At 38.6% G+C, this 21,510-nt stretch overlaps 2 protein-coding genes across 13 annotated transcripts in view; one reads left to right on the top strand and one right to left on the bottom strand.

Moving 5' to 3' along the window:
• Window positions 1–5,106, top strand: part of GPM6B (glycoprotein M6B) — a 106,789-nt gene extending 101,683 nt beyond the window's left edge. For 6 of the 10 annotated variants that reach the window (XM_071748320.1, XM_071748272.1, XM_071748311.1 and 3 more), the window contains 2 exons: window positions 61–126; window positions 2,465–5,106. In XM_071748320.1, coding sequence (XP_071604421.1) covers window positions 61–126; window positions 2,465–2,614 — 216 coding nt within the window. In that variant the 3' untranslated portion in view covers window positions 2,615–5,106. Of the gene's footprint in view, window positions 1–60; window positions 127–801 lie in introns of all 10 variants that reach the window. The other 4 variants (XM_071748290.1, XM_071748262.1, XM_071748283.1 and 1 more) reach the window with 1 other exon arrangement.
• Window positions 5,107–5,569: 463 nt separating this feature from the next.
• The window catches only part of OFD1 (OFD1 centriole and centriolar satellite protein), a 33,098-nt gene continuing 17,157 nt past the window's right edge, over window positions 5,570–21,510 (bottom strand). For 2 of the 3 annotated variants that reach the window (XM_071748214.1, XM_071748192.1), the window contains exons 17-23: window positions 18,001–18,133; window positions 13,242–13,342; window positions 10,519–10,638; window positions 9,222–9,376; window positions 7,502–7,672; window positions 6,775–6,845; window positions 5,570–5,770 (exon numbers count right to left, since the gene is read on the bottom strand). In XM_071748214.1, the coding sequence (XP_071604315.1) occupies window positions 5,725–5,770; window positions 6,775–6,845; window positions 7,502–7,672; window positions 9,222–9,376; window positions 10,519–10,638; window positions 13,242–13,342; window positions 18,001–18,133 (797 nt within the window). In that variant the 3' untranslated portion in view covers window positions 5,570–5,724. The remainder of the gene's footprint in view (window positions 5,771–6,774; window positions 6,846–7,501; window positions 7,673–9,221; window positions 9,377–10,518; window positions 10,639–13,241; window positions 13,343–18,000; window positions 18,134–21,510) is intronic. The other variant, XM_071748203.1, reaches the window with a different exon arrangement.

Here is a 21,510-nt window from a genome sequence, read left to right as displayed (position 1 = left end):
AAATGCATTTTAAACTATCCTCAAATACTTCAATGTTTTTAACACATTTTTTTTCTCTAGTTCTACATGTCTTACCACCTGTTCATTGTGGCTTGTGCTGGAGCTGGCGCTACTGTCATAGCATTGGTGGGTAGCATCTTTTGTTGGTTTTTTGTATAAAATGTTCTTTTCAGACTTAAGATGCTTTAAGATAAAACTTTGTGTATCTTAAAAATAATGACACTAGACATGAAGGAGGGCAAGCTGTAATCACTTATTATTTGCTACTATGGTTTGGACATGACGGGTCAGCAGGTCCCAAACTTTTGCTTTGAGAAGTCATCTTAACCCACCTCCCCCATCCTTAGAATAAAATTCTTTGCATGTCCTTTGAAAAACCCTACTTCTTCCCATTCTTTCTGTTTTTACATCCACTGTGTCTTTCAGTTTTTGCAGTTTATTTGATCGATTGCTTGTAACCTCTTGTTTTATTTGTCTGGACCCAGGCAGCTTGACTTAGGAGCAAAGTCAGGCAGCGGTTGGGAAAAGGGGCGTTAAGGAGATGAATTGCTTCAAATGTCTAACGCTTCCCCCAGCTTCAGCCAAATCCAGGTGTAATAGTTACTATTTCTTGATGAAATAGCCTTAGGTCTGTGTGTAGATTATCCTCTGCAGATAAACAGCAAGTTCTTTATCTTGCATCTTCACCCTGGAAGAAGCTCAAAATAACCTCTCTTGTGAAAGTATCGACAGTTGCCCATGTGGGCTTGAGCCGTCACCTTGTTGTGTCTTACTCTCCTGTATTTTGTTCTCTTCCACCAGCTGATCTACATGATGGCTACTACATATAACTATGCTGTTTTGAAGTTTAAGAGTCGGGAAGATTGCTGCACTAAATTCTAAATTGTATAAGCCCAGTAAAGAGCTGCATTGCGTAGCTTGAAATACCACTGACACCCTAGGCTAAAAGTCTAGCTTTCTGAATTTTGTTACAGTAATTGTAAATAGCTTCAGTAAGCATCATTTAGCTTATCAGATTAATAAAATGACTTCTTGTATATGAACTATGATGTGGATGAGATCTGGCTATTTTTTCATGTCGAGAGGACTCAGTTACTCTGTAGGGGTGTTGATAAAGCATCCTTCTGAAGAGGGGATGTTTCCATTTCAAGTCCCCACTTGTTTTCTAACAGTCATCTCTGAAACAAATACTGGAACAGTTCAGGGTGAGAATTATTAATTTATACTTCATCCTGAACACCAAATACAACCTCCCCCCCCCCAAGCATACACAATATGTATGATATGAAAGAAAAAGAATTAGTAAAGTAGTGCCAGTCTCTTTTGGCAGAAAGCAGGAGCCCAGGCGTCATGAACGAGTTGGCTTGTATTTCCACTGCATGGATGATAAAGCTGATTGTTTTCTTTTTACTTCGTTTTTAAGTAATTGCCAAATGACTCTGTCTCTAAAAGGAAATACATCCTTGATTTAGCTCTGCGTAAAACAATCACCTTTCTTTTGGACCCTGACCTAGTAAAAAAACAGCCTATCAATAGCTTCTGTTCCTGTATGGCTTGCACTTTAGTAACTGATTTCTCAGTAGCCAGATCTCAAAACTGTAAGTATGACTGCACGGGAAGCAAAACCATGCATAGATCATAGAGACCTTTTTACACTGTTGGGATTTAAAAAAAGAGAAGCTGAATCAGTGTTTTCAGATGTAGATTTTTTGCATGAAGTACGGTGAAAAGAAGTTGGGAAGAGATGAATGCACAAACTAGGAAAAATCCATTCAATATTAATAATAACGATTTTTTAAAAAGAACCATTTGCTATATATGATTTAAAACTCTTCACCTGAGGTTGGACAATGGAAGTTTAAAATGTAGTTACAAAAATATATGATTAAGATTTCTTAACCCAGAAATTGCATGCTTTTGCTTAGTTTTGGACTCGTGTCTTGTTGTTTAATTTTTTGATATGTTAATGTAGCCTTGTTCACATGAATAAAACTGTTTACAGTTTCAGGCTTTTTCCTAGGGGGAGGGTGGAATTCTCAATCTGCTTGTTGGGGGCAAAGAATGACCAGGATCTGGGCGTGGATATTCCTAAACACCACAACCTTAGGAAGCAGTTCTTCTGAGCACCTCGTAGTTTACAGATGACATATATTGCCATGTACAAAACTTTTTTCTGCTTCCCCCCCCATTCTGCATTTTAATTGATCCGTCCAACTCTGTAGCTCGTTTTATTGCTGTTACACTAACTTCCTCTAAATTGTCAATAACCAACTGAAATATTAGCATGCCAAATTCTAGAGATCTTTGGAAATAGCCTCTGTGCCTGTTTGAATAACAGAATGCTTATTAACGTAGAATAACTATATTTTGGTCATTATTTTAAAGAGCGTCTATTAATCTAACTAGCAGCTTGCTTTGCCTCTTGACATGCTCACTTGCCATCATGCTCACCCTTCTCTTCCAGATCCACTTCCTCATGATACTGTCTTCTAACTGGGCCTACTTAAAGGATGCGAGCAAAATGCAGGCCTACCAAGATATCAAAGCAAAAGAAGAGCAGGAGCTTCAGGATATCCAGTCTCGGTCAAAAGAGCAACTCAATTCTTACACATAAATGTTTGCCACAGTAATTCAGCAGAAGAATTCTGTAGCTCTGACAAATCAACAAATAGCTGCTCTGCAGTACAGATGTGTGTCTACCAAAACAAAATTAGAGAGAAGCGCAAAAAGCTTTGCATTCCAGCTCCTGGAACACATTCGTAGGGAAACCTTCCCATGGGTAATCTTCCATCCTTTCATACAGAGAATGGAGGTTTTATTCCAGGCATTTTAAAAGGCAACACTTCACAACAAGTGACCAAATTTACTCTTCTTCCTTGAGACTTTTGCTGTTCAGTATTTGAGGTGTTCTGCAGCGTGACGTCCCGCACAGAAGCCTGGCAGGTGCTCACCCCCCAGGCAGCAGCTGTACAGACCTCTCTGTACAGACCTTTGGCAAAGGCACGGACGTGTTACCGGGGCGCGGTTTCGGCTCTCAGTTGATAAACCAAACGGGGCCGTGGCCAGGCAGGATTTCTGACAGCTCGGGCTGACCTGGCAGCACAGTTGCAGCAGTTCCTAAGTTGCAACGGGGCTGCCTCTGACCACTCTTTTTTTTTTTTTTTTCCCCCACGTGCCACAGGAAGAGCGCTCTTATTTCTGTGCCGCGCTTTTTTTTAACGATGGAGCAGTCCCACTCCTGTGCTTACGTGAGTGTTGAGCAGTTGTCCCGAGTTTTAATCTTTTTTATTAACTATTTAATGGAATGTAGATCCCCGGATCTGGATAATGATCCCCTTCTTTGAAAATAAATGTCAGCTTTGCCTTAATGTTTATTTTCTATAAATGTCTTAGCATTTATATAGTGGCAGGAGACCATTATCCTACATTTTACATAAGTGAAAAGTGTTACCTTATTAAAATGACACTGATCTGACCATTCCAAATGAGCGGATGAGGAAGTTTGCAGAGTTTTACACAAACGATAAAAATTACAGCCATAAAACAGAATACAGGATGTCCACCTTTCTCTATCTTGGTGCTTAGCAAATTTATAGTCAGTGCTTACGTGTTTTCCTTTTTACAAATTAATTAGCACATTAAGCAAACGTGGTGTTCAGAAAAAAAAAAAAATACAAACCACAAACTGGTGCCATTTTACAGTCATTTCCCATAGAAGTCTGCCTTCTAGTTAATGTTTTTTTTCAGAAGCATTCAGTGATATCTTGAGTATTAGTGATGGTATATTTGGTGTTTGTTCTATATGATATATATATATAAATGTTGGGGGGGGGGGGGGAAGTGAAATACATCAGTCAGTTGAAAAAAATTAAAACATTCAAGTCATACCCATGTTAAGCTGACATGTGGTTTGATAGTTTTGACTGTTTGCTGAATATAAATTAAAGGAAGCACAAATTTCTTCAAGTCAGTATTAAAAGAAAAGGCATTTGGGGTGGGTGTTAACTTCAAGTCTAATTTTTTTTGTTAAATATTGAAGTCTAATTTGACAGTTTCAAAAAAGGGGCAAAGTTGATCAACGTAGAGCAAATATGACAAAATAGCCTAGTGTATGTTCTTACCTATTGCATGAAGGAGACATTTCTACAGCAATGCAGGTGATGTTCTAGCCCAGTGTTTGCATAAGGGTAATAATGGAGGCAGTGTCTTAAAGCCTAATTCTTTTCTAATTCAGTGTAGCTATTACTGGGAGTTTTTGAAGTTTTGTTTAAGTAGTCTAATATTTTTATGTAAAGAGCATTAAATTTTGCTATGTATAAATTTTTGTAACCTAACAGTGAATCAATATTTTCTATCAGTGCCAAGGGCTTCCTGTAGTTACATCCAAGTGTTAAAATAAATATTTGTAGATAATAGACAACACTCGTGTTACGCTTATTTGAAAACAGACCTACAGCTACTCCACACTTAGTGCATCTCTAGGCTTTATGTCCCTACCTGAAGGTAAAATAAGTTGTGTTCAGTAGTGTCTGTCCCTTTGCTCATGTTCCTGGGAAGGGATGCTGCCCCCCAGCCCCCGTAGGTGTGCGCTTCAGCATGGTAAGGCAGCGAGTGTTCCTAGCATGAAGTAGTGGTAGTAATCCCAGGCCAGCATAATGCAACAAGCACTTATCCATCCCATTCCTGAAGGAGTCGCTGGGAAATTGTGTTAAATGCCAGCTTTGCTGCAACACCAAATTTAAGCAGCGTGGAAAATTAGAGTAGCCACCAAATCACATCAAAAAACAAAAAGCAACAAACCAACAATGAAGTTTACTTCTGTCATGTTTTTTGGTACTTTATGTTTCAAAATCCAATGAATTCAAGACAGAGCTTTGGTTTTTGCCTCTAACTTCTGTCAAACTTGGCTTCATGTTCTTGGTAGTTAGGTCAAGATGAGCAGCCTCAAATGCAGTGCAAGTTGTAATATATGCTGCCACCCATAATTTCTTCCTTGATACAGAAAAAAAAAGCAACTGTATTTTATACTGTAAATAAAGTTTAATGATCTTGCCTATAATCTACCTACAAAAATACAAAGCTTAAATAAAGATGAGTTAAATAGCATTTTTATCTGAATCTCTCCGTTCTGGGCTGGTTAATACCGAGAAGGTGATACACGAGGTAAGGGCTGATAATTAAAGCTGTTGCTTCCTCTGCGATAGCCCTCGGTCAGCAGGGTCAGGCACAGCCCTGCTCTCTCACCCTGCACAAGCCTTGGGTCACCACCAGGGCACCTTTAAAACCCTGCTGCTGAGGGCTGAATTGGTGTGAATGGTGCTCTGTGACTCCAAGATACAGCTCAGAAGAGTTGCAGGGGGAGGGCTTGGGGATGTGGGGGGGGTGGGAAGAGCACAACGTGAGAAGCTGTCCAAGTTTCTGGGAAGTCAGTGCCAAAGCCAATCTGCCCGAGCATCCTGATTCGTTTCTTTGCGCTGCTTTGTCCTTTCTCTCACCCTGCTCAAGGGCCTCCTTCTGGATTAGTAACACATCAGGACTCACCGTTTGAATTCAAGCACTGAAGCGGTGAGACAACTCAGAATCAGCTTTATTAATTTATAATTATATAGCCTGCAATCGTGATGGCTAACATTTATTACAACTTTTTTTACAAGCAGAAAGCCGCTTTATAAAAATTCTTATTGTAAAAACATAAATTTAAATTTAAAAATCAGTAGCTATCGTTCACCAGAAGTCTTCATCCATGTCTCCATGAGAAATGTTTGCGATGCTGTGTTAAGAATAGAAGGGAAAGAAAGTGATATGAACCTAAAGTGGTTTATCTTCAATGTAAATACTTTTAAAAAAAAAAAAAAAAAAAAAAAAAAGAGTTAAAAGATTGCTGCAATTCTCTTGTTGTGCCAGTGAGCTGAAGGAAATAAGCAATCCTTTAAGGGTGAGGATTTGGGCCTTTGTGAGTAGAAGACCATCCATCAGAGCAGTAAAACCTCTCCACTGCTTCTGCAGTGCCTACCCAGCCAGGAGAACACTACAAGGGTACAATTCAGAAGCACCACTGCAGGGATTGGTATGTAAGAGCACTGCTAAGGCACAGCTAATACTGAATCACTGCTACGGTTAGTGTGAGCATTTAGGTTTTTTTAACCATTCTATATTTTTCACATATATATACATATATTTAAGTCTACATCTTCAAATAACATTTCTATGAGATGTGATAAGATAGGGGCTTGGGTTTGTCTTTCCCTTTTCCCTCTCAAGCAACTAATAATTATATGTCCTTATTGATGTGTAAAGAGATGCCCTAGGTGTGATATCTCAGTGCAGGCAGCCAAAGTCTCTGAAGAAAGTGTATGAACTAGTTTGTTAAAAGTCCATGATGCTACCTGTTAGATCAAGGCTAATCATGCTAATTAACAGACTACCTGCAAGGTGCAGCACAGACAAACCTTCCCACAGCATAAAGAAAAATCCCTCATACTGGAACTCACTGGGAATTGAACTGAGGAGCTGCTCAGTGGTAGATAAAAAATCTTCATTGCCACAGCCATGGAGAGAGGTGATTGACTGTAGTTCCCTGATCCAAATGCCATACAGTGTGTAACTTACCTGTCTAAGAATTGGAAGGATCCTCAATTTTTCCAACACATTTCCTTTGATGACTGTTTTATTTTGCTTTTCAAGGAGGCAGGTATCTCTTAACCATAATTCATCCCATAACTATTTATTAATATTGGGTAATAGAAGTGATTAACAGTATTATATGAGCCTTACCTGTCATCCTTTTCACTAGATTGAAGCCCTCCTGTAAGTGATACTTCTCCTATTTCTTCTTTCTTTGAATCCTGGCACCCAAAAGGAAAACACACATTCTGTAACTGGTTCTCAGGTCAAGGTTTAAATAACTCTAATAATTAGTATCTGTATTTTAAGGCACCCAACTGAAAATAAAAAATCTTCTGCCACCTTCTTTCTGGCAATGCTGTTTTGCATCTATAATAGTCATGGTTTAGAAAATCCCATTTGGATAATGTCTGACCAAAAATTGCTGCATTCTTCCATTCAAGCAGCTGTCACCCACGTCCATGTACATACTTTAAAGTCAAATTTTCCATTTTTACCATGATAATTCCATCAGTTGTGTTAGTGGAACACAAACAGACCTGTGTAGATTAAAACTCTATTTAAACCCAGTTTAAACTACAACTTGAGAACATTTACATTTAAATACTGTCCTACTACCTAAAAAACCAAATAAACACCCTCCCACTGGATACAGATGCACAAACCCTTCTGGAAGAAAGTTTTCAATTTTTTGTTTTGAATGAACACATTTCTGCAATACAAATCCAAACAGTCATCTCTGCAGGTTGTTATATAAGGCTTCTGAATGAAGTAAAAAAATGAAAAAAAGGAGGATATTGTTTTCATTCTAAGCATACTTAGCAATACAGAAATTCAACCAGTAATATTTTTGGGATTCAGTTTTGAGAATAATCACCTTGTTTGCAAGTTCCTGCTCTCTGCTCTGCTGAATTATTCTCATGTATTTTTCTAATGGATTTAGAGTAGAAACCTGTAAATTATCTCCAGCACCAGAATTCATGTTTTCAGGTTTTGGGCCCTCCTGATCTTCTTTTTCTTCATCTATTTTCATTGAGTCTTGGGTCCACTTTAAGACAAAAAATCAAAACAAATTACTCATCAGGCCTAGAAAAATCCCTTTATAGTTAAATACCTGCATTATTTCTGCAGGATTTCACATTAACCTCAGTAAAACACACCAGTCTAAGCAGCACTAAACTTGCTAACACCAGTTCAAGATGAAATGTTAAGTCATTGTTTAAATTCAAGAAGTGGCATTCAAGAGACCCCTGTCTGGATGCCTGAGGTGCTGTGAGGCCTGAGGCTTCCATGTCTGCCATCTAGGTGTGAACTGAAGCAGAGGAGCTGACACAGGTTTGCCACTTCCTTGCAGGGCCCAGCTTGCTGGTGTGAAGTGCAGCACGAGCATGTCTCTCAGTACCACTAAAAACCAAATTAACCAAGGCTTAAGGGTGGGAAGAGGAAGTCTTACACAGAATCACAGAATTGGCTGGGTTGGAAGGGACCTCAGAAATCATCAAGTCCAACCCTTGATCCACTACCCCCGTGGTTCCCAGACCATGGCACTGAGTGCCACATCCAGTCTCTTTTTAAATATCTCCAGGGATGGAGAATCCACCACTTCCCTGGGCAGCCCATTCCAGTGTCTGATCACTCTCTCAGTAAAGAAATTCTTTCTAATGTCCAACCTAAACCTCCCCTGGCACAACTTGAGACCGTGCCCTCTTGTCTTGCTGAGAGTTGCCTGGGAAAAGAGACCAACCCCCCCCTGGCTACCCCCTCCTTTCAGGGAGTTGTAGAGAGTGATGAGGTCTCCCCTGAGCCTCTTCTTCTCCAGGCTGAACACCCCCAGCTCCCTCAGCCTCTCCTCACAGGACTTGTGCTCGAGTCCCTTCACCAGCCTGGTTGCCCTCCTTTGGACCTGCTCCAGGACCTCAATCTCCTTCCTGAACTGAGGGGCCCAGAACTGGACACAGGACTCGAGCTGTGGCCTCACCAGCGCTGAGTACAGGGGCAGAATCCCTTCCCTGGACCTGCTGGCCACGCTGTTCCTGATCCAGGCCAGGATGCCATTGGCCTTCTTGGCCACCTGGGCATACTGCTGGCTCATGTTCAGCTTCCTGTCAATCCAGAAGCCCTAGAAGTCACCAGAAGTCCAGAATGCTACTTCAGCACATGCTACGTGAACTCAAAGAGACTTCAGCAAACTCCCCAAGGTCTCAAAAATTTTACATCCAAGCCAGTACCCTGGATACCCCAATACCAGCTAATGAACAGATGGGCATTAGTATGAACTAGTAGTATCCTACCAGCAGAGGTCCAAAACAGAGAGACAGCAAACGTGCAGCTTGTTCCAACAGCCTGGTAACAGCTGCCTTCTAAGTTCTGACCATAGAACTGTAGTTTCCAGTTACATTAATCATGGAAGAAAAGATATCTTTTTCCAGTGAAAAAGTTACTTGGCCTATGGAGAAATTCTAGAAAGACTCTGTCTAATCGCACAAGTACATAAAAGAGAGAACAAAATCTATTTTTAACCAAGTGACACTCAGCAGTCTGAAAAAAAATGGCATTACAAAGCTGCATTACTGGCAGAAATTAAAATACTAAATCACCACCTCTGTGTTAAGCTTTTCCACTTCTTTTTGCTCCCTTTCCAAAGCTCCCTGTTGTTCTGTCTCTCCACTTTCTTCTCTTGCTTCCTCTTCTTCTTCTGAGTTTTTCTCAACCTCTTTATTCTGTTCTTCAAACTGTCTTCGATCCAGCACCGCTGTGAAAAATTATTTCAAACATCTGTGATTTATGCAGTTCAGTAATCTACTGCAGTAGCATGCAAATCATAACCATACAACACTAATAGTGAATGAAAAGCAACTGGATACATTGCTTATACACATACCAAGGTTATTATTAGGTATCTTGTTATGTTTCTTCCTATCTTTATTTAGTCTGGTATATCACTCACTTAAAAGTGAGTGATAAGACTTAAAAGGTAGACCCAAACTACAGGCCAGAGTTGACAAATCTCTCTATGCAGGTCTCATTCCTGCCATGGACTTCCTCATTAAATCTCTCTTATCCTAAAGTAAATGGTCTGATATTCTACTCCTCTCTGCAAAATGGTTGGATACCACTATTTAAAAAAGCAAATTATGTTTAAAAAAAACTTTGACAATTATTGCAGGACGCAGTGCAGATGTGCTGTGTAAGTAGAACAGCTTTCAGATAGTACTTAGATGGGCAAAATAAATACTGGGAATTGTGAGAAGCCAGAGAGCTCTTCTCTAAATAAAAATACACATAATGCTTCCACTTAGAACAATTAGAAAAGTGGCATATACAGCTATGAAATAATCCTCATCTACCTAAAGAAATAAAGGAGCATTGTGATCATACAGTTTGAGAAAGGTTAAGAAAAATTTAAAAAATCCAGACAAACAGTACTTAAAGTACTTTTAAAAACAAAGCAAAGTCTTCCAACTTTTGTTCTTTTATTTCTATCAAGAGCAGAAATATTATTAAATAATCATCCTAAAGAGAAAAGAAAAAGCCAGAATCATCTCTCCAGAAGCTGGACAGGGAGATAGGACAAGTGATGAAAGTGTTTAAATTAAAAACAAATTTAACCCAAACCAGGGTGAAAACTTTATCCTCATAAAAAAAAAAAAAAAAAAAAAAAAAAAGAAAAAGAAAAAAGAAAAAAAAACCAACCAAACAAACAAACAAAAAAAACACCCAAAAAACATTCCTTCCTCTTTATTACACGATTAGTACTTTTGGAGAAAATTTTCAATCATGCCAGTGTACATACCTACAGCACACATACCTACAGAATGTTAAATAGTTGGCTTTTTATTTTATACATTTGACATTTAGAGAGGATATTCACTTGTTTCTGAGCTGAGAACTCACTTAAGTCCTGAGACAAAGTGGCTGTTGCTGGCACAGTGGCTGTGACATGATTTCCATTGATGATGTCCCCAGATGGATGCAAGGCATCACTTTCACACTGCTCTGGAATGTCCCCCTGATCTGGAGAAGAAATTTGAACAATGGCTTCATTATTTTGTAATTACAATAGTAGAGCACAATCGACACAAAGTGTGGGAAAGGCTGAATTAGAACACATAAATATCAGCACTAATTGAGCATTTTCCCTTCAACTTGACCATTTCCCTGAGGATGAAGAATTACTGTAGGCTGTACTTGCTTCTTTAATTACAGAATTGTTAGTTTTGATAAAATAATGAGTGCCCTCATTCTAAATTAGCTATTGGAACACATCTGTTTACAAAGCCCAAAGAGATTCATGAATAAATATACAACAGAAAACAAAAATGTTTTAATTTCTTTACAGAATCAAGACACGGGGCTGAGAAAAATTACATGTCCAAATCTTAGCTCATCTTTTCCATGCACATAAAACAACCTTAAATTATTTGATCCCATACTGTTTCTTTAGTAGGATCCTTGAATTCTTCTGTGCACAGGATGGATAACTGCTAACTCAGATATTCTAGGTTACATTTTCTTTTTCCTGCACAATATGGCCCTAAATTTACAAAAATGCAATCACTGAGCTACTTCTGTGATCAGTGCTACCATACTCAACTGCTGCTTAGTTATTTATTTGCAAAGTATGTAGTATATATTATACCTAACTTCTAAAGGTCTTCTAACAACACAAACAATGAAAAAACTCCAAAAACCCAAACCCCAAACAATATAGTACAAAACATCTTAAGAGCAAGAGACACACTATTTCCTTAAGGCAAGCACATCATCTAAAAGCAGTGACTGCCAAAAGAAACTCCACTAGAGTTACTTGCTAGAGCTCACTCACAACAAGATTAAAAGGCTTTCCATATTTTCTGGTATCCCCTTCACCCCATTTTTTTTCTACTCTCATCAAATTCTTCCTTCATTATATTTTACTTTATGTTTAGGTTTTAGATTCTTATTCAAACATACCCAAAACCTCCTAGGTTATTCCTTCTCTTTTTTAGGTTTTCTGATTTCCTTCTACATACTAAGCCTCCCTTTTGATGCAGTCTGACCCAACTAAATTCCTGTTGATTTATAAATCATTGGCATATGCAAGCTCTTGAAATTATTCCTTTGAGTACCACACACTGCTCAATGACACAGTGGTAACTGACTTGGGGACAGCACTTACCCAGGTCTAATTGCCAAGGGAATGCTGGTCTGTTCTCATGTGTGATAAAATAAAAGTGCAATACATAATATAGACCTAGAAGTCTCTAATATGAAATTAAACAAATAAATCAAATCTAGTTAAAATATGAGTAGAAACCATTAGCAGCCATAGGCTGGGTTCACACTCAAATAATGCATTTAAAGTTTATAAGCAGAAAACTAAATGAGGTAAATCAGGAAACAACAACTGCACAAAGTAAGGGCAATGCATAGGTGAGTCACCAGCTTCTGTTAGTTATCAGTAAACACTACCAACACATCTGTTGTTTAAACAAATAATATCTTTTCCAGTTGCTCAGTTTTAAAATACTGAAAGCTGAAAATTCTCACAGATTCAGGAGAGTGAGCAAGGGCATCACTCTGTCTTCCATACAACTTAACCATAACCAAAAGAAAAAGTGAGCTTTGGACCCAGGAAAACACATCAGCTAGGAGTATTTTTTTTAAATCAGTGATTTGAACTCTCCCCATAGAGTAGTGATAATCTCTTCACCAACTATGAGTTTAATTATACCACTCAATGACATATTTCCACCAGCCTCAGACTTTACAGACCTAAAAAAATTTTGGATATTGTAAAGGTGTTCAGCTTTTCTCACTCTGACCCTGCATTTAAAGAGAAGAAAACATTTTATAGCATGCAATGCAAAGCACCCCACAATGAAGTTCTTCCTGCAATCAACAGAGTGCAGAAATGTAAGGAAACAAAATGCTGACCTCAGAAGAAAAAAAAATAGGATAAAATTCCTGTTTCAGTAACTCAACCATATGTTCCAAAACTACTCAGGGATGCTGGTAAGTGCCAGTACAACTGCAAGTGTTCTTCACATATTTACACACACTTCTAAAGTAACTTCTACTTCATAATACTATTTAAGCCTCAATTACTGAAGGAAAATCACCAAGACTGTATGTAATGGCTGCAGAAATTAATCTTCAGAATTAAAGAGCTCTGATCTGATACTGGTCCACGATAAATATTCTTTAGAGTTTGGGAGTTTTACTTTATGCAGCAAATATAACAGAGCTTTAAGTCAGTTCATATACAACTACACTTTACTGTATTAAAAAAAACAAACCACCTACATGATTTTAAAATATACTGAAGCAACTGTCAGACCTACATGCATTAATCCCATGGTTATGCATGATTTCTGAATAAAAAAGTACCAGTATGTTCACAAATTTCAGAACAATCTCAATTTTAGTGTCTACTTATTATTAAATACACTTATCCTCTAACAATGCAAATACAAATAAAACTAATCCCTCCTTTTGTGAGACAGTATGTTCTTCCTATTTTCAACATCAGTTGGAATTTTTTCTCTCCAACAACTGTCTTAAACTATCAAGAGAGTTGCCTTGCAACTGTTAAGCCCAAAATGCTAAACAAAAATCTAAAAAGCACCAGAACTTACACTCAGGAGAAGAAATGCGTTCTTCAAGTTCCTCATACTTTAATTTCTCTGGTTTGGGGATATCACTGAAATCTTGATTATCTCTTTGTTGATTAGGAGGGCTGAAGAATGGAAGAACACAAATAATTTAATAAATATAAATGTTCAACTTTTAAACAACTAGTGATCTGAAGTTTAAATACAAGTATTATTTACATACTTAGCAACAGGAAAAAAAAATAGAAAAAAAATGTAAAAAACATGCAACCAAAATGCTGTGCTTTTCTGACTTAAAAGTTAAGGTATTTAAATACAGATCTCTAACTTTTACCAAAATTCACCCCCATCTGATAGCCATCTGCCTGCAGCCTTTGTCCAAAGCCTGTATTTGACATAAAGGCATTACATTAAAATAAAATACATTCTCAAAAGGCACATAAAAAGGAGTAGGGGGAAAAAAAAGGAAAGGAAGGAGAAATACAATGAAATGTGACGTTTTGTCAACTGAAATAATAAAATTTGCCTTTTTAAGCTCAGTGTTACAGTCTCATTCCCACTTTGCTGTCATCTTAACAGATGCATTTGAAATGTATTAGGATTAGATGTCTGGCAAAACATACATGCAAGGGTGAGAATCTGAGTGCTATGAAAAATGGGGTTAGTGCCCTCATTCTAAATCCCCGTTTATCTCAAGAGAAAGATAATGTGAAAGAACAATATCTCCCACGTGACCCAGCCACTAAACTCTGACCAGAACCAGTATAGCAAAAGGAGTGTAGGTCACTAATGAAATTCAACAGCAGCACTTCATAAAGGAGCTTACTTCACACCAGCTGGTGCTCCTAAGAGCATAAATACATTTGTGCTTACAATTTCTAAGGAATTCAGGTCTTCTATGGGGCAAAAGTGGACAAAAAGTGGGACAAAACATAACCCCTCGATGAGACATGTTAAATAAAAAAAAAAAATGCAAATCTGGGGACAAACCAATAAATCTGGATTGTCAGAAAGATAGTTCAGTCCCATCACTGGGGAAAATACCCTGTAAATTAAATACAACAGAGTAAATGGAACTTCAAGGTTTTAGAAGTCTACTTTGTTTTTTTTTTAATTTCTTCACAGAAATGGTTAACGGTTAAATAATTCTTAAGGATGTGAAGTTAAAGAACATGCATGTGTCCTGCTCCACTGCTAGAAAGATACTGCCTCAGATTCAGGACACAGAAGTCTGCCTCATGAAAATCTGTAAACCCTGACAATGTGTATTTCCAAACAGTTTCATTCCACTGGAAAAAGCTGGCAACCAAACCCTGGACAGTACCTAATGTCAATATTCCATAACACAGTACTGTTGTGCCAATCAAACTACAAATTATTAAGCTGCATGAGTTATGCTTAAAATTACTACCAAAGCTTAAAGAAAAAAACAACCACCACAATCTAAACTACTTCGATAATGTCTTAAATGTGGGGGGGGGGGGTGGCTTGCCTAAAACTGGTAACAACCTTCACAAAAAAGGAATGGTTTAGGTAAAAATCTGCCTTATAATTCTAGTTTTCCTGTCTGTTTATTTGCTTCCTTCATACCACTCATATCTTGAAACAAAAACAATCATAAAAGCAATTGTTCTTCCCCACTGACAAAGGTCTAATCTGCAATGGCTTACACCATGTTACAGCATCATCTTTTCTTTTTAAAGAAGTTCCCATTGCTACTGAAAACCTACAGGTCATAAACTAATCCCACAATACACATCAATGATGTGGCATTTGCCTAATAATAAGAGCAAATAGCTGGAAAAGCCCACACATGCATTTCTCAAATATTTTATGCAACAGAAAACAGTCTGAGACACAAGAAATTTAAAAATACACAACAAAAGGATAGTTTCCCTGTAAAAAGTCTTGGGAAAGCAGCAAGTTCAAGAGAATTATTGGGACCTCATACCCTTGCTTTGTCACAAGGAACCCAAGAAAGTAATCACAGCCCATAGCTGCCTGCCCAGCTTCTGGCCTGTTCTTTGTAACACAACTTTCTCATACTGGTCACTCTTCAGGCAGGGCAGACTCCACAACATTCTTCAAAGTGGTACAGTCCCTCACAGTATTAAGAGTATTTTCCCACATCACCTTAACATGCAGGTTAACACTCAACCTTCACTTTGTAGCATCTGTCCCAGGAATACAGGAAATCTGAGACGCAATGTAGAAAATGTGAATGAGCAGGGAAGGAAGAGACAGCCACTTAAACTAACCTCACAGGTCCTACAAATCCCAACAGCTTCTTTTCAAGGTCAAGAATACAAAGGTTTTCCCTAGATCCTAGCTACAAGAGGCCCTCTCTACATGTAATGCATAGGGAGGAGTTGGTAACAACAACAACAGAAGAAAGACCTACAAATGCCTCTAGAGCTGTCCTGGGACAAGGCACCTTTCTTCAGCCATTAAATCTGAAACCACGGCTATCAGGGTAAGGCCAATTTAGGAATCTCTTCTTAGGCAAGAAACAGTGAAAATTAAATACTTGATCTTGTACTAAAACCACCTACTCAGGATTCTCAGTTTTATAGAGAGCACCACAGACAGGAACAGAAAAATTTCATACACAAAAGCAGGAGAGAGGAAAGAGAACTATATTTTATGTAGCTTAATTAGCTTAATTTTGCCACATTAGTCATGTACTTAAAAGACATCCTAAAAAAAAAAAACAAAAAAGGAGAGAAGTTCTGCCACCCATCACCTTCCCACATGCAAGAGAGACTGGAGATTCTTATTCTGAAAACAGTTATACAGACACATGGACAAGCTCTTTAGGAAGAAAAAGAGTTAGCATTACAGCTTCCTAAAGAATTAAGCAAGAATGTACAACTGCCTTGATTTTAAATCTCAAACAGCTGAAACTACCAAATTTCAATCAGCAAAAGCTCATTAGTGAGGTCACAGATGCGAAAAATAGAGACACATTTGAAAGAGACATAGCTTTTGCTCAAAGAATTAGTGGCCTTTTTCAATTAAGGGGATTTGCATTCATCAAATATAGCCCAAATATATTTTGAACATTAAGGATATGCAAAAGGCCTGTTCTGATATGGGAAAGACAAGACATTATTACTGCTTTGGACAGAAATTTGTGATGAGCTTGTAGTTTTACCTTTTTCTTGAAAAATTATTTCAAGTCATTGAAACATGAAGTTTAGCCCTCTAAAGACCCAACAACATCTTCTGAAATTAAGTTTGTTCTCAAGTTAGTTTACAATGTCAGCAAGAGTTCTTGTTAGCCTTCACGTTCTGTGGTACCTTCACGTTCCCATTTGTAACACAGTACAGACATGATGCTTACTAAAAAGTAGACAGTCTAAATTTTTAAGTTATCAATATGGCCCAAAGTTATAAGATACCAGAAGAAGTCAGATATATCTTTGTCATATGCTTGGACACATGCACTGCCCACATGTTTAAAAAAAAAAAAAATAATCACTTTTTTCATAGATACTAAACAAATGTATGCAAGTGAGGTGTTTAACTTAGATTTGCTTTTAAGAATGGATTTTAAATTTTTAGGAAGCTTTTAGAAAACACATTTTCTGAGACTGGTGATTAACAGAATATTTATTTATTTATTAACAACAAACCTTTATTCAGCTGCCTGAAAGTGCTCTAATATGTAAGGAAATACAACCAATGAGAAAGTCTACTCTGACACAATAGATTCCAGGTGCTGCAGAATTTGCAGCTCTCTTGAAATATGAGTATCCCAAACACACCTTGCTTTAAAGTAACACCATCCAGTGCTTTCAAAAGCATTAATCAGAACACTGACAAATAAAAAGTAGAAAAGCAGAGAAGGGGAAAACCAGAAGTTCATTGTCAAATTTAGAGTTATATATCAGGAGATGACTACTGCAGCCTGAAAACCAACAAAGTAAATCAGCCTGGCCTAATGAAACCCGACTTAAACCTGACTAAACTTCGCATGACTTCTATTGTCATGTGTGCCTTAATGCTGACACAATGCACACCGAATGAACCACCTCTCTCTTCGAAGCCAGACATGGTAACAAAGCAACACCTACATTGGTTGAAGCAGCACAAATGTCAAGTCCTGAGAAGAGTTCCTATGTGTTTTAATGACAGAGGAACAAATACCTCTAAACAGCATAATTCAAACAAAGTTTCAGTGATGGTATGTATCCATTTGCTATATCTGCATGAAACTAACATGCACTTGGGATGTCTTACACTTTACCTCTCCAGGCTTTTTAGTGTGTTTACTAGCACTTTTCCATGGCAGTGAATTTTTTAGACTTTGGAGTTAGTGCTATGATTACTGTTTCTTCTCAGCAGAGGGAATCTTTGGAATAAGTTTTCATTGTTGCTCAACTACACCAGTGAAATGAGTTTACAAAAGACTTAGTAAATCAAGAGATTTTTGGGTTTTGTTTTGGTTTGTCTTTTTGAAAAACACTGCATTCTTCTGAACTTTCCAATGCACCTGAGGTTTAAGTATTTCTCTGCACCTAACTTTGCACTGTAAGGAAGCACACATTTATCAGAAGTCAAGAAATCAAACTCATATTTGCAAAAGGTATTTGGATTTGAGGGTGTGGATGTTTGGTGTTTTTAGAACTTTAGTAGCATTCCCCTTGAGGCATGCTACTCAAGAATTACAAAATCAACAGCTTTCCTGAATTGTAAAAGCAGCTCTCAACATGAACAATTAAATAAGTGTTTCTTCAAAAAACAAGTTCAGAAGCAAATATTGCTTTGTAAACCATGTTACCTGATTTTCTGGCCACAACTGGATGGTGAGGAAGGAACAGAGTCGGAAGATGAAAGTCGATGTGGCTTTGAAATAGGAGAAAGCACCTGATCAACACTCTGCTGTGAAGAGGCAAGATATGGGCCATTGATGTCTGTGGATAAAAACCCCACAATTTGCATTAGTCAGTTATTTGTCCTACCACTTCTCAGACAAGGCTGATTTTATAACACATGCATAACTGGACTGTGCAGGCATCACTACAGAACAACCAGCTTAAAAATTATTTCTTTCCTTGTTTCTTTTTTACCCCTCCTCTATGGCAATTCTTCTCCATCATAAACTTACTCCTCACAAAGCCTGTGATTATCATTCCTCAGAAACTGCAACCCCACTGCCAAACACTAAGTAATGTCTCCCATGCTGTGCATTAGAGAAAGTAGTTACAGACTCAGCTTTCAACCTAGGGATGTGCTTACTAGCCAGCAAAAGATAATGCTTGAGGTCTCCCAAAGGCCATTCTTCAGTAGGAAAGTTAACCTGGAGGTTTCATTTTTTACAGTTTTGTTAAAATGGGTGCTGAAAGAAAGAACAAAATCTTTGAAGATTTTATCCTCTTATTAATAGCTGTAAAATTATCAGGAAAGAAAAAACACTGTTCTCTCTGTATGACTAAAGAAATTTTGAGTTTCCTAGGAAACCAAGAACAAAACCCCTGCATTAAAAAGCCTTTTAATCAAACTTGCAAAGTCCAGCACTTTGCTTAAATTTTGCTTTGCAATTTTGAGTTTACTTTTCCATGTAGTTGCACAGGTCTTTCATTACTAGTCTACAAATTATTATTTTTTAAACAAGACACAATATTCAGTCAATAAGCAGGTACTGTTGTTTCTCTTTGACCAAGTAACTTTTACTGTAGCCAGTGCTAATTTGGCTGAAGAAATAGAGGAAAAGCCATTATTAGTACTTCCATACCTGAAGTTCTCTCAGGTGGTTGTATAACAGTGTACCCTGTTCATGAAGCACATCACACAGCAAAAATCAGCATGATTCAGACCAACAGATTTTTATCTCCAGACAGTCCCTATATCCCCATGCAACACAGACAACCACCCTCAAGGAAGCTGTGCACTAACACTACAGGACCCAGCAGTTATATTGTGCTCCTGTATCAGCAGTACCTATTCCTGGAGGGAACTCTTAGCCCACCCAAATCCAATCTTCTGTAGAACTTTTTACTCTGCTCTTGTGAGACCCCACCCGGAGCACTGTGTCCAGTTCTGGAGTCCTCAGCATAAGGACACAGAGGTCCTGGAACATTTCCAGAGGAGAGACACTACAATCATCAGAGGGTTGGAGCACCTCCCCTATGAAGACAGTGACTGAGCAAGACTGAGCAAGTTGGGGTTGTTCAGGCTGGAGAAGAGAAGGCTCCAAGGTGACCTTATAGTGACTTTCTAATAAATGAAGAGGGTCTCCAAGAAAGCTGGGGCAGGGCTTTTTACACAGGTGTGTAGCAAGAGGACAAGGGAAAATGGTTTAAAACTTCAGGAGGGGAGATTTAGATCAGACTTGAGGAAAATATTCTTTCCTGTGAGGGTGGTGAGATGCTGGAACAGGCTGCCTGGGGAAGTTGTGGCTGCCCCCTCAATGGAAGTTTTCAAGGCCAGGTTGGATGGGGCCATGAGCAACCTGGTCTCGTGGGGGGTGTCCCTACCCATGCATGGGGGTTGGAACTACATGATCTTTAAGGTCTCTTCCAACCCAAACCATGCTATGATTCTATGAAAATTACATGCTAAATATTCTCATGGAGAACAAATGGGCCAGACACCATGTAGTACTTACCACATGGATTTCCTTGGCATAACACATACTACAGTAAAAGACACAGGTATCACACCAGATATCTCAAGAGGTAGTTTACTACAGCCTACTACTATTTAAAAATTACCTAGGATTACATTTACTGACTTTCTACTAAAAGATGAATAGTTGAGGTCTCCAGCTCACAATATGAAGAGTATGAAGACTCACCAACCTCACTCTCTCATTGGAATGTATGAAGATTGGTAAAGCAATGATCAAGATGAAAAGTATTGATCAAGTAATAGGGAGCATGGGTGAGATGGCAATCCACATTGTTTTTTCTCATTAACTATTTCCTGATCTATGTTTCTGCCCAGGGACTGGGGACAGCATGAAAACAGAAAAGGGCCCTTTCCTACTTTTAGTTACTCTCAAAGAAACAGGCTTACTCCTTCCCAGCAGAAAGATAAAGCCTAAAGGATGTCCAACACTCATGGACTTGGAAAGGGGAAGTAAAATACATGAGATAATTTCATGAAACAGGGAAAATCAGTAACCTTTTGTCCTGGTTGGGCCAGGATAGAGCTAACTTTCTGTCTTGTAATTTTGCTTTCATCTAAGTCCCTAATAAGTAGCTGCACTCGCTGAAATTAACAGCAGTGTCTGCTTTTAGGACTGATAACACTCGATGTTTATAGGTACAGCCAGAGACTGGCGTGCAAAACCAAGGCCACTGCTCAGTTCTGAGGAACATCTTATGCTCCAGAAAGAGAAAAGGAGCAAAGGGAAGAGCAGACAAGATAAATTACCAAAAATTACTAAACAGAGTATTCCATCCCATACACATCCTACTCAGTATAAATTTGAGGGATCACAAGGGTCAAACCATTTCTTCCTTCCTTTGGCTTTTTGCCTTTGCCCTTTTTTGCCTGTCCCTGTTTGCTTTTGTTTGTTTTGCCTGTGGTCCTGATCCATGCCAGCCTGAATCTGTGTGTTCCTGCCTCCAGCTCCTGACTGCTGCTGACTCCAGGAGTCCAGCCTGGACTTTCCCAGGGCTGCCCTGCAACCCTATGAGTGATGTGAGCATTACTGAGGAACATGGTATTGTTTTTCTACATATTTGTATATATTTAATAATTTTTCCTTTTTATCATTACTGTTTCACTAAAGCTGTGTAGTTTAACTTCCAACCCATAAGTCTCTCTCCCTTATTCTCTCTTCTCTCTTTATCAGGGAGGGGAGGGGGATTAATAGAGAGCATCTGTCATTCAGTTAATTGCCAGCCCAGCCATGACACCCTTCTACTGGCAGACGATGTTGTGAAACAGCTGCCAGGTCTGTCAATTGCATGTATTTGACATGAGGACACATTTCTTCCTTTCACCCTTTGAAGACTGGTGCTGACAACTGAGCTACAGTTTGTCCTTACATGGGTTGACTGTGGTACACCTCACTTAAGGGAAAATCCAATCCCAGGCTCATGTGCATGGTATCTTTTACCTCTTAAAATTTATTCTGACCTGTTCAGAGTGGCGTCTTCACCAGCACTGAAAGCTCCATCAAATCTTCCTGAATGACTTACATTTTTCTAGCAAAAACACATCTGGTGCTTCAGCCATCTCTAGCACGAAGGATAACATATACACCAGTATAGAAGTATTACTTCCCAGGAGACTCTTGAAACGGAGCTGACATATCAGTGGGGAGGCAGCTAAATCACTC

The sequence above is a fragment of the Heliangelus exortis genome, chromosome 1 (assembly GCF_036169615.1).
Source record: "Heliangelus exortis chromosome 1, bHelExo1.hap1, whole genome shotgun sequence".
NCBI classification, from domain to species: domain Eukaryota; kingdom Metazoa; phylum Chordata; class Aves; order Apodiformes; family Trochilidae; genus Heliangelus; species Heliangelus exortis.
Note: the sequence above shows the minus strand (reverse complement) of the source record. Positions and strands in the feature narration are given on the sequence as shown.